The sequence below is a fragment of the Hyperoodon ampullatus genome (genome assembly GCF_949752795.1).
Source record: "Hyperoodon ampullatus genome assembly, chromosome: 8".
Classification (NCBI taxonomy): domain Eukaryota; kingdom Metazoa; phylum Chordata; class Mammalia; order Artiodactyla; family Ziphiidae; genus Hyperoodon; species Hyperoodon ampullatus.
The window spans coordinates 90,734,327-90,747,424 of record NC_136921.1 but is presented as its reverse complement, the minus strand read 5'-3'; the positions used below and the strand labels follow the sequence as shown (position 1 = coordinate 90,747,424).

The 13,098-nt window shown below is 48.9% G+C and overlaps 1 protein-coding gene across 1 annotated transcript; it reads right to left on the bottom strand.

Moving 5' to 3' along the window:
• Positions 1 to 2,143: 2,143 nt before the first annotated feature.
• Positions 2,144 to 3,481, bottom strand: HOXD1 (homeobox D1; the record flags this gene model as incomplete). Its single annotated transcript, XM_079710790.1, has 2 exons — positions 2,144 to 2,478; positions 2,836 to 3,481. 2 exons carry the CDS (start codon positions 3,479 to 3,481, stop codon positions 2,144 to 2,146), a joined length of 981 nt encoding a protein of 326 aa, XP_079566916.1.
• Between the last annotated feature and the right edge of the window lie 9,617 nt (positions 3,482 to 13,098).

The window sequence follows — 13,098 nt, the reverse complement described above, 5'->3', positions numbered from 1 at the left end:
TTGTCAAAGACCACTGCAGGGTAAGCCCAGAGGTAGCTGTGAGCAAGCAGATCACAACTCTTTAACAAGTCCTTTCAAATGGCTACAGAGCTCAGAGGGGGAGCTGTTGTCTCAAACAAGACCCGATTAGCATCAAGTTAGTGAAGGGCAGATGGTGAAACATAAGAATAATATTGACAGACCTGCTTTTTAAATGGTACCTTTCCCCCCTAATCAGCTGAGTTTGTTAGAGCTGATAATTTTATTTCTTCAAATCCATTCAACTGTGGGTGCAATGGACAAGAGTTTAAGTGTAACTTCAATCTTCTAAGACAATCACGACTGTTTTATAGGGAAAGTGTTCCTCCACAATTATTAAACTTCTGAATTATTGGGTTGAAGTACTACACTAGAATCTAGAAATTCAACTAACAGGAGAGCTGAAGCTCTTAGCTGGATTAGTTTGGGCCTTTAAGCCTTTCAGTTGAACTACACAGAGAATTTAAAGATAGAGCTATAGCTACCTATAAAGTGAGGGAAATGACCTGCCTTCTCCCCCAACAGTTGTCCCAAGTATCCACATGATTTTGCATATTAACACCACAGTTTTTCAAATCATATTTGTGTAAGGTTACATAAAAGCCTGCTCAACCACAGTTGCCTTCAGGGATGGGAACTGGGGGGCTGGATGGAAATAAGGCTAGAAGTTTTTTATCACATACTTTCTTGCCAACTTTCAAATTTTCTGCCTGTACTTCTTCCAAAGAATTCATTTGAAAATATATCATTTTTTAAAAAAACAGAAAGGCACCTCTGTGCTCTTACGAGGTTAGACAGTCCGGGTTACAGGAAGTGGAAAGCTGCGACTACTGGCCTCTCCCATCCTCCTTTGTAATTCTTGACTTTGGAAATGGGAATTCGGCCATTGAGATTTTTTGATGTGCAGCTACCTTTCTCAGAACACTAACCAACTAACAAAGTCTTCAAGTTGTCTTTCCTCTTCCTTTTGTGAGAGCAGGAGAGAAAAAGACAAGATCTCTCTGCAGTGTCTCCTTGGCTATACAACATTCCCACAGTGGACATCTAAACTTAATGTGCAGTCTCTACATATTCACCATACAACTAGGGCACTTAAGGTAAGGACATACTTCCATAATTACTAGGATATTGGGCAGAGTAGGTTTTCTTCTCCCTTAAACGGCTCAGATAATCGTCCCTAACTAGTTCACATACACAGCCTTTAAGAAGTGTTGTTTCTTAAAGTTATCAGCCTAACAAATTCCCATAGCTGAATCAAGAAATTCCAAACAGAAGAAACTGAATCAGCTTTAAAGAAAGATAATCAAAACATAAGAGTGTAAGGAAAAGCAGAAGGTAGCACATTCTGTTATTTTTATTACAAAAAAAAGTTCAAACCCTTTACATGCTATGGACATTAAATGTCATATATGAGTTCACTGCAAGCAAACCTCTTAAAAAATATACATACTGTATACATTTACATTCAAGTTTGAGTAACTGGTGTCAAGGTATAGTTCAGGATCTTTACCCACCCTGTGGATTTGTTCAGCTACTAACTAAACAGCGATTGTATCTTCACTCAGGCACATAGAGAGGTAGAAACTGCTTTTTAAAGAAAACAAACAAACCAACAAAACCTGTAGTGCAAACGTGAAGATCATTGCTGAAGCAGCTTATACATCAAGGAGGCCCTAACTATAACTAGCTTTGGTCATCTCTAGAAGCTGAATACATGTAGTCTTGTCTTTTAAATTAAAACCGGATAAAACTTTAGGTAGATGCTTTTCTGAGCACATCAAGGTGTTGGTAGAGCTCAGCAAGGAATGCTCAGCCACTCTGCACCGAGAATTGCACATGACTAAGTTAGGCAACATAGCAGCAGGGCTGGGCGGGCGGCTGGGCTCCTTTTCCCTGATAAGACACAATTAATACACAGATCAGTGGCTTTAGAGACTTCAAATTAACATCTGTATACCCACAGCTCCGAACTCAGAAGCCACCAGGATACTTCCTCTCCCAAGTGAAACCTCTTATTATTTCTGCCCTGCTCACCTCCATCCCAAACTGAGCTAATAAGTCCCGATAGGGGTGGGGTGGCCTGTAAGTTCTACAGGCCACAGTTCCTCAGCCTCGTGACTAAACCTCATGAAGGTTCTTGGGCCTGAGAAGGGCTCCCCAGGTTCTTGCCAGACTTGGTGGGGCTCGTTCCTGAGAGGGGAAGTTGGAGGGAAGTCACGGTGGTGGCCAGGGACAGAAGCCCTTCTCGTTCCCTTTTCTTCTGTTTCATCCTGCGGTTCTGGAACCAGATTTTGACTTGGGTGTCATTCAGCTGCAGTGAGTTGGCTATCTCGATTCGTCGGGCCCGAGTTAAGTACTTATTGAAATGAAACTCCTTCTCTAGTTCTGTTAGTTGCTTAGTGCTGAAATTCGTGCGGATCGCGCTGGACGAGTCGGCGGCTCCATACTTGGCAAATTTGCCTGCAACGTAAAGACGGAATCAGCGGGGCGAGAGGACGCGGAGACGAGGCTCGGGAGAGCTTTGGGGCCACATCAGAATCAAAGTCACTAAGCGGCCCTCTTGGGTCTCCGAACACAGTTGTGCCAGGAGAAAAGCTTCACCGAGTGCTCCTTCCCGCAATTTTCTCAACGCCTGGCACTCGGGGCACGCTCAAATGGAATTCGCCTGCTTTAATGATGCCTCGGACCGCGTTTCCCCCATAAAACCCAAACGGCCGTCCAGAGGGACAGCTACAGCACGCCCCCGGCGCAATTCCGCGAGGCAGGCTCCGTCCCCAACCCCAGTGGCGTCCGTCCGTCCAAGGCCCAAGCACTTACTTTTTTTCGGGGCGTTCCTCTTCACTTTCATCCACTCGAACGTGCTGAAGGCGGCGGGGAGGCCGGAGGAAGGGGACGCAGACTTGGGGTAGACGCCGGGGGCGGCGGACGCGGTCTGGAAGGCCCCGGAGTGGCCGTCGGCTGGCTCTTTGAGACACGCCGGGAAGGGGGCGGGCTCGCCGAAGGCCGCGTAGTCCACCTGGCTGCTGAGGAGGAAGGAGCCGCCACCCGAGAAGACGGCCGAGGTGGCGTAGTGGACGTGCGCCCCGCCGTCGTCGGCCGGCCGCCCGAGCGCGCACGGGAAGTCGTACGGGGGCCCGGGCCCCGGGAGACCGTAGTCCGCGCCCCCAGCCGCGGCAGGTGCCATGCCCTGCTCGTAGGTCCCCTCCAGGGGGCACGGCGCGTACGCGGGCGCGGCCGGGGGCGGCGCGGGAGGCTGCGCCGGAGAGGCCGGGGGCGAGGGCGCCGCTCGGGCCGCGGCCAGGGGCAGGCAGCTCACGAAGGCGCCGTCGCCTCTGCCTATGGGGAAGGCGGGCTGCAGGACCACTGGCCGAGCGTCGGCGCGGCAGAACTTGGGCGCAAAGCTCAGCACGTCGCCGCCGCCCCTGCCGCTGCCGCACGACACGTAGTCCAGGTAGGAACTCATGGTTCCGGTGCACCCCACCTGAGCGCGCCGGCCGCGCCCAGGTGCGGGGCCCGCAGGACCGCCGCGGTCGGCGCCGCTCCGCCTTCCCTCTCTAGCCGATCTGCCCTTGCCGAGCCATGGCAAGCCAGCCGGGGGTAAATAGAGGCCTAATATAGGGGCGGGGTGGCCACGTGGCGCTGGCCGGCCAATGGGCGCCGTCTCAGCACAGCCTGGGTCCCGACTGGCGCGCCGCTGCACGCGCCTGCCCGGCCGCCAACTTTGCCAACCGGCGGGTGGCCGCCGCCCAGCGCCCTACCCGGCCCGGTGGAGAGGCACCCGGCCCGGCGGAGAGGCGCCCTGCCCTGGGGCTGCCTGGGGAAGGGCGGGGCGAGAGCGCGGGACGCCTGCTTCCCGGACAGGTATTGGACCAGGTGGGGGCAGAAAGGCAGGACTGGCCGCTCGGTTGAGGACAAGAGGGTGGAGAGGGTGAGAGCTCGTTCTTCTGCATCGTGGCTGGCTAGTCTCTCGGGTGTGAAGGGTGGGCGCCGCGGTGTGGAAAGTGTTAAAAGGCCCTCGGGGACCGCTCCTAGCCTCCTCCAGGGAAGGTAAAGTTATTCCTCTTCCCTTTCTCTCTGAGCCCTTAAGCGCTTTCAGTGTTCTTGGCACTCCTCCTAATCTCTCTCCTAAACCTGGAGTAGACGTTTAATTTTCCCTCTTTTCCCTCTCCCCCCGACTCTGGGGACTGAATTTTATGCTGTAGGTGCTGTGTAGCTGGGGCGGCACAAACTCTTCACTTTTAAGCTAGATTTTTCACGTTACTTCGCAACTTCTTCAATTGCTTTCATTTGTGGCGGCATGATAAGGGCGAGTATTGGAGTCCAGGGGTTTGATTTGGACCGAAGAAAGTTTCTGCCTGTGGGACGTTTAGCAGACTCTCCCCCTCTGACTAGGTTGTAAAATAAAGAATCTGCCCTTGAAGTGGAACGCTCGTTGTGCTGCTCTCTGAGAGGTTGGCACACGCACCGTTGCTGCGCACGGTTTCTCCGAGGCGCTTTGGCTTCAGGGCGCAAAGGCTTCCCAGGGACCGGTCAGACCTCAGAGGTTTGGAGAGCCTTGTACCTCGAAGCAATTAAAGCTTCTGTTCCATCAGATAAGTGCTGCGTCGTCTCTTGCGAGTGAAATCTGAGGTCTCACAATGTTAATGGGCTCACGTCTTTCCCTTGATAATATGGTTTTGTTTACTGAGTGTAGAGAGACGGGAAATAAAAGTGCAATTGGCACGGGAAATGAAAAGTGGAAGGGTTACAAAGACAAGCTTTACATTGATAAACCTTCCAACTTCCTTGAGCATTTTTTAAAATGTTTCCCTCTTTTGGGCTCTAGGACAAATAACAAATTAAATAAATAAATGTTATTTACACACAGCGGTAATGAAAGAGGGTGGTTTCCTAAAACTCTGTGTGAATAAAGAGTCTACTTTTGGCTTATTCAAGTGCCCTTGAGGACTTGATCTATTACAGCCTCTCAGTTATGGTGACCGAGGTTTTATTATTGTTTTACTGATCCACTTGTCATGAAAGAGCGATTAAGCCCTTGCCTAAAATTCCACTCTGAGGAAGTCTGGAAAATAGGAGCTTTTACAGTCCAGGGAGCCAGTTCCTTACAGGGATGTGAACTTGTGAATAAACAGAGCCACACCAAAAGTGTTACCAGTGTTGAGGCTGAAGTTGAGCCAGGATGGGGGAGGGTTGAGCCTGGAGGGGAGAGGGTAGGTAGAGGGTAGACGCCTAGGAATGAGCACAAAGCTAAAGAGGTCTAGGATTCCTGCACTGCTGAAGTTCTTGGATTTAATTGGGAAATAAAATCCTGGGCTGGAAAATAGCCCTTCAAACTTGATATTGCTACTTCAGTTATCTCCTGTAGCCAGTCACACAACAAAGGTCCTAAATAGTTTTTTTAAAATAGTTTTTAAAAAGAGAAAAAGGCTCTTCTCTAGCACCTTGGTTGGGAAATGATAGAGCTCTGCAGAGCTAGCTCAGGCGTCAAATATAGATGCATTTCTTCACTGTCCTCCTTCTGTGCCCTTAATGCAAAAGTATCAGCAGGTCAGATGCTGCTGAGTTCACAATGCCCCCTCATCCCCCCACTGGCTAGACTTTAATTTTTACCAGTTTTTACCAGCATAATGTCTCAGCTCTCACACTCTTGTCTCAAAACTATAAGACCCGCTCTCAAATGGTTCTCATCTGATCACAGCTTCTAGGTCCAGAGGCCCCAAGGGGTCAGGAAGGAAGGGTGGCCTTGTAAACGTCTCTGGAGAAAGACACCAGCTGGCTGCAACCCAGATGTAGGACAGGAAACCCAGCCTGATTGTTTGGCAAATCTGACCAAAACGTAGCAAATTAAGGGCCTTTTCTCTAAGGTTTCAGGAAAACAGGCAGCCTAGGTGCCTTGGCAACCTTCGTTGCAACAAAGACCAGGTTTTTAATGCTAAGCATTTGGAACAAAGGTTGGGTCCTTCATGTCACAGTTGTGCATTGACTTTGGTGCACCAGTGAGCTGTACACACTATTTCCCCAAAGAGAAATTTTGGAGATGGAGCTTTTGCTGAGAGAAGAGAATGTCCTGAAAGGGACATCTAAAATTAATAATCTAAAAATTAGATTTTAAAAATCGTGCTATTTTAACAACTGTGGTTGAGGGTGGGTGGATGGGGTGTTCAGTATGTGTTCAGACCCAGTAGCAGTTCCCTGATAACTGCAGGCAGAGAGCTACATTCTGTTCCTCCTTCTCTCTACTCCCTTTCATCTCCCAGCCTTTGGCATATGCTACACCTTGGGGCTCAGAGTGGCCATCTCCACTCCTGGGCTGGTTCTTGACTTGCTCAGGATGAAAGTCAAGACTCTGCTCATCTCAGACTCAGATTCAATAAACATTTGCCAAGGACCTCCTGTATAAGAACTTTTTTGTTAGGGGAAGGTTAGGCTGAGAAAAAAGATATTCTCAAACCAAAGGAACAAGGGATTCATTTCTGGCACATGTTAGCTATACTATAAATCTACTCTAGGAAAATCTGAATCTATAATTTTCTAAGGAGATGTTGGAAGATATTATTGGGGCAACTGTGTGTATAAAGATACGTATATAGGATATTTTTAGTAACTTTAAAGTTTGTCTCCTAGAAGTTCACAGAGTATGGAAGAAATGTCTTACTGATTTTATTGCTTGTTCGAGTCATGGATTCTTGAGGGTCACTTACCCTGCTGGGTCTTGGTGCTGTGAGTTCTCAGCAGGAGGTGACAGCCTAGGGGCCTGATTGCCAGGTTGTGTTTGATGTAGGAATGCTTTGAAATCTGTCCCATCGTACTCACCACAGCAGTCACCCCCTAACCACCCCCCAGGACTACCTTTCTCTCCCAGTCAAACAACAGTCTTCTTTTCTGCAGACAGAAGTGATGGAGGGTGGCAGTCTGGTCTTCTGTGTGTTTACAGTTGTTCCTAAGAAGCCTCTTACAATCCCTCTCCACAAGCCCCACTGTGTTATCCCTTGGAGATGCTTGAGCACATGCAAACTCTTGGCTCCACAGCCCCAAAGGACAGAAAGGCTCTTGCCTGTTGGGATAAAAAGGAGGGTTCTTTTCTCTTAAGCAAGATTTGCAGCTCTCTGCAGCATCCTTCTATCCTAAGGTAGAGGTAGGGATGAACGGGATCCTAAAGACAGGAATTCAAAACCTGTCCGAAGTCTGATAACGTGACCCTCCCTGAAGAAAACAGTTTAGTGTGCTGTGCCTTTCCCTAGAGTTCTGTGAAAGACTTGTGGGTCAAGCCCGTGCCTGGCACACAGGAGGCATTCGAGAAACGTTTGTTGGCATATGGACACCAAGAGGGGAAAGCGGGGAGGGGGGGATGAATTGGCAGACTCGGATTGACATATATATATGCCAATATGTATAAAATAGATAACTAATAAGAACCTGCTGTATAAAATAAATAAATAAATAAAATTCAAAGGGAAAAAAAAGAAACGTTTGTTAGGCAGAAATAAAAATGGACAGAATGGTGTGTCTTCACCGTGACCAATACTGGCTAAAGGATATCCTTAGATTATTGGCTCCCGGCACCACTCCAGGTGGGTAGGAATCACCAGAGAAGCTTGTTTAAATGTGCAGGTTCCTCAGCCTCCCCTGCATCCCCACTGAGCTTCTAATCTAATAGGTCTGGCTCAGGAGTCTTTCTTTTTAATAAGCCTGTTGGGTGATTCTAAAGCAATGTTCTTCGGAACCACACTTTGAAAATTTCTGCTTTAGGAGTGGGGGTGGGAGGCAGTGTGGGGAGAGGGGTGATTCTTGACCAGCAAGGTGAGAGTTCATGGCTAAATGGAGCAGGATTATACCTGAAAAGTGTCCAGAAGCCTGTTGGGTAGTAGGGGCAGAGAGGTCAATGTCAAGGTCAAACTTAAGTCTGGCTGGGCTGAAGTTCCAGAAAATATCCTTAAAAGGTAGTCAGTAGGAATGTCTCAAGTTTTGCTGACAAAATAGTGCTTTGAAGAGACCCAGCTTACTTCTTGCCACTTCCCTAACTTGGCTTTGAGAATGCCAGTGGGGTAGGAAGTGAAAGAAAGGGATTTGTCTCTCCCAATCCCTTCAGAGAAAGCTGAGTGGCTCTGAGGCAATGGGAAGAAGGAAGGAGTAGGAATGGGGGTCTCGAGAGAGAGGAGCCAACTCTCATTTCCTTCCATGTCTCCCAGATTGCCTGGAATGAGCACTTGAGCCCTCAGGATCCAGAGGGGGCCAACCATCCCTTGGCCTAAGGTGTAACTCTTACTCTGGCTAGAGATTGACCTTTAGCAGCATAAGATGTCAATGCTAGGAGACCCCTTAGAGATAGGCGACATCAAACCCCTCATTTTAGTGGGGAAGTTACTTTATTTACTCAGACTTTAAAAGACAAAGCCATCCTTCAAAAGATGAGCGAACGGACTTGGGTCTCCTGAATCCCCACAGTGTGCACAGAGGACGGAGTCAGGCAGCCTGTCCTGTGCACAGTGGTGGCCTCCACGCTGAGCAAGGACACCACACAGCCAGTGGGGCTGACTGGGAGGCCTGCAGCCCTCCCTTTGCCATTTGTTTGCTAAACCTGTGCCCCAGACTTCTGAGGCCCCACCTTGAGCTGCTCCTGCGAGAAAGGGCAGAACTGAGCCCGGGTCCTCACACCCTCCACCAAGCAAAGGTAAAGGATCTCCTCATTTCCTGTTCAGCTTGATCAGCATCAGGGCCCTGGAGACAAAACAAGAGGTGTCCCTAGATTAATGTAGCTGGCTAGGCAAGTACAAATAAGGACATGTGTGAACACACATAGGTACACCCAGGTCAATTATACTGATCTTTTTTTTTTTTTTTTTTGCTCCTTTATCTTTATAATGGGTATTAAGTTTGAATTTACATGGTTCAAGATTCAAAGGGTACAAAAGGATATGCAGTGAAAGCCTTTCTCCCACCCCTGTCCCCAGCCACCTAGTTCCCCTTCACATAGACAACAATTTTACGAGTTTCTTCACCACTTTTATGAGTATATCTTTCCAGAAATACTTTATACCTTTACAGTTCTAGACAGATATATATTTGGTTATAGATACATCTCCCCGCATTTTTCCACAAATGATAACATATTACAAGACTCTTCTGCACCATGCTTTTCCCCCTATTATATCTTGAAGATCATTTCATACAGAACTGTCTACTTTATTTTTACAATTTTATGCTGTTCTACTGTATGCATCTACCACAATTTATTTAGCCAGTCCCTTATTAATGGGCATTTATTTATTTTCATTTTGGTATTAGAAACACATGTTCAAATTTTTGCCTATTGGAAAAATTCCTAGACATGAAATTACTTAGTCTAATGTATGTGCACTGGCAATTTTGATATATATTGCTAAATTGATCTCTTTAGAAGTGAATCAATTTATACTTCTACCAGCAACATATGAGAATTCGTGTTTCCCCACACCTTTGACAAGTCAGTGGGATATTAAAGTTTTTTTTTTATTTTTGCCAATCTGATCAGTGAAAAATAATACCTTTTACTTACCCTTATAGCATCTCCAAAAATGTCATTCTTCCTTATCATATTTGATCCTATTATAATTTTATTTTACAAATGCTAATACTGACATAGAAAAAAGGTAAACAATTTCCTGTAGTCACATCCAATGTAAATGGCCAAAGTCAGATGTTCAGCACTCTTTCCTATACTGCACTGTGCCACAAGGAAGCCTAAGGAGGTTCAAAGAGCATTCCCTGAAAGACACATGGTATAAAAAAAGCACAGAAGCTTTCAGACATCTGCTAAGAGGCCTCTCCTTTAGTGGTCTGATACCAAGACCACATTTCTGCATGTTCCCCTGGAGAGTACCCTCTGGAAGCTGAGGGACTCTGATTAGCAATCTGATCTGACCTAGCCCTAAGCATTAGGTTGGATTCAATATCTGGGAAGCAGTAGGGTGTTGTTTTTAATTTCCCTGAGACTTACATTTCTCACTGGCCACCCCGGATCTAAGTATTGGTCATCATGGTGTGGGTAAGAGGACGTTTTCCCTAGGTTTTAGCATTATATAGGACACTCACTTGGACCTGGTAAAGATAATACCTAAGTGTGGGAGTGCACACACACATGCACACATGCGCTCTATGATAAACTTACAAGGTAGATGTCTTTATTGACTGTTTCATTGATGATGAAACTGAAGGCCAGAAAGATTCAGTGAATTTCTTAGGGTCACACAGTGTATCAGTTAGCAAAGCAGAAACAAATGTACAGAGACCTAAACCTGAACTCATTCATTTCCCCTATGGAGTCTTCTCTTCCCCCTCCACTGTTCGTTTTGGTGGATGACCTGACTACCCCCTCAGGCGTCAGAATCGAAACCTAGGGATTAATAACCACAACTCCTCTTTCACTGATCTGATTGATCACCAAGTCCTGTGAATTCTTCCTCCTAAATGCTCTCCTCTTCATCCGTATTAAGTTTCTTCCTCTCTAGGCTTGATGATGGCAGCAGCCTCCTCCTTTGTTCTTCTTGCTTGCTATCTCTCCTTTGTCCCCTCAGACACAGTACCCCCAAGAGTCAGCTTTCCAAATATAGATAATAGGTGACCACATGTCCCAGCTTAAAACCTTCAGTGGCTCTCCCTTGCCTACACATGAAGTCCAGACGCCTTTTCATGGCCCTTACACAACCTCTCTGTCCAGCCAGATGCCCCACTCCAGCTCCTCTCCTTGTTCCAGGTCCACACCCTGCTCTTTCTTCCCTCCCTGCTTTCCTATGTGCTGCTCTCTCCATCTGGTATGTCCCTCCTTCCTGGGCCTAAAACAACTCCTGTGCTTCAGGGACCCAAATTCACCTCTTCTGGGAAGAAGCCTTTTTTGACACTACGACACTGTTAGTGGCTCCTTTATTCCAGGAACATTTTGGCCACACCTATGTTATAGCATCTGTCACACTGTTTTAGGATTAATTCTTTTTCTCCCCCCAGTAGATCGAAGGGCGCACACATCAATTTTGTATCCCAGAGCCCAGCACAGTGCACGTAGGAGCTGTTCAGTAGCTACTGGTGACGGGAGAGAGGACTCTGAACCAAGGACAAGAGGTCCAGTATTTTAATTGCTTGAGAAGTTCAGGACCCTGAGCAAGGCTTAATGCTTCAGTTTGTATCTTTCTGAGGAAAATGGCAGTAGACCATTTCTCCAGAGCACGTTTTTTCCACCCAAGAGGACGGTGAGAGAGAAGAAGGCTGAGGGGAGGGGGAGAAACCTGGGACTTTCTGTCCTTCAGGGGCTCTTTCCTATGGGCTGAGGCAAGCACATTAACTTGAGAAACTTCTCATCTGTTGTCACTTAGAACAAAGGTTAAAGAGAGGGTAGCCCAGAACTCTCTTAGAACTTATTACAGAGAGGACAACAGGTACCGCTCAAGAGGGGGTACAAGGCCCGGGCTACCCGCTCCTCCAGGCCTTCCTGCTGTGAACAGCTGTAAGACATGAAGCCTGCCCCCGCCCCGCCCCCACCGCTTGTAGTCTCCTCCTTCATGGTGTTTCGGAAACGAACCCAAAAGAGCCAAAGTAGAAATACTCCAATCCTTCCCTCACACCATAAAAGAAGAGAGTATCATTGTGGTTAGTGTTCTAAGTGTATCTTTATGGTTACTTTAAATGGCATTCAAGTTTAGTTCTAAGTTCGATAGGGGTCTCATCCTGCTTCCTCCCACGCAAATAGTCCTGCAGGTGAATGAGAGAACGAAACTAGTTCAGCGTCTCCCCTAATTCTGATCCCTCGGGACATCGTGTATCAAACTCTTAAATAAAAGTGTATGCAAGAACCTTCCGACCCATTGAGATTTTTCTTGTCCTGCCCTCAGAGATGGATTTGTCCCTTTCTGGGGGGACAGCAGCGTTGAAGGGGGTCAGTGGGGGGGGGCGGGAGGTGCGTGGGGGGCGGGGCTGGGCGGCGTTGGGGCCGGGCAGCTGGGGGGCCTGCGCGCCCTGCGTGCTCCGCGAGCTGAGCTGGCGGGCGGCCGCGGTGCCCTCGGGCCTCGCGCGGCGGAGCGCGTGGCGGCGGGTCGCGCTCTCCGTTAGCGCTCAGCCTGCGTGCCTGCGTCTCCTCCGCTTGCGGTTTCTTGTCGGATCCCAGCTGGCCCGGACTTGCTTCGAAGTAGGAGGGACCGCTGTCGAGCGAAAAGTGCACACCGGTGATTGATGAACTCTTAATAGGACTAACCTCTCCCGCCCCCACCCTAGACACACACGCAGAGCAGGCCTTCACCCCCGCCCCGCCCCCGGCCTCCCCGCGGGCCAGGGGGACGCGGTCGCCAGCCGGTTGGGTGATTAACTCACCGTTTGTCTCTCGGAAAGTGTTCCAGGTGGATCAGGAACACCCACCCGCCCGCCGCTCCGCGCCGCGCCGCCTCCGGGAGACCGGATCGAGCGTGCGTCACATGGCGCGGGCCAAGCCGGCCTTTGTGCAGCGCGACCGCCCCGCCGCCCCGGGGAGGCGGCGGCTAGTGTTCCCCGCGGGGGTGGGAGGTGCTCGAACTCGGGGTCCACGCCAGCCCCCTCCCCAGTGTGTCCCCAGGTTCGAGGATGGGTGGGGGCCTTCTTTGTGTGTTTTCTGCCGGCGGCGGAGATGGCATCGTTGTTGCCCCGAGAGGTTAGGAGACGCGGGTGAGGGAGGTCAGTCGTGGTTCTGCCACTGCCTGGAGCTCAGCCCAACCGACCCAGTTTCCCGCTCCCTCGGCCCTTGGGCCCTCGTGGAGGTTGGGAGGGATGTGGTATTTGTAAGGCAGCGCTCTGAACAATAGAGCCATCAAAAGACCTTCTCCCTGTCTCCTCATAAGTCAGGGACACTCTTCTCCGCTGCTTCAAAAAGGCCCTGGTCCAACAGGTCCTCTTGGCCCGGTTTTAGCCCCACTTCCCCAGCAAAAACACTGCATTTGTATCGGGGTTCTCCCTGCATCCTCATTTAAATTAAGATCTCCTCCTTGCGCTCTTACTAATGTTAAAATCCTATTCTAATGGTTTTCCAGTTCTTATTCTTCCATAAAAATGATCCAGACTAGATATAGGAACCAGTCAAGATAT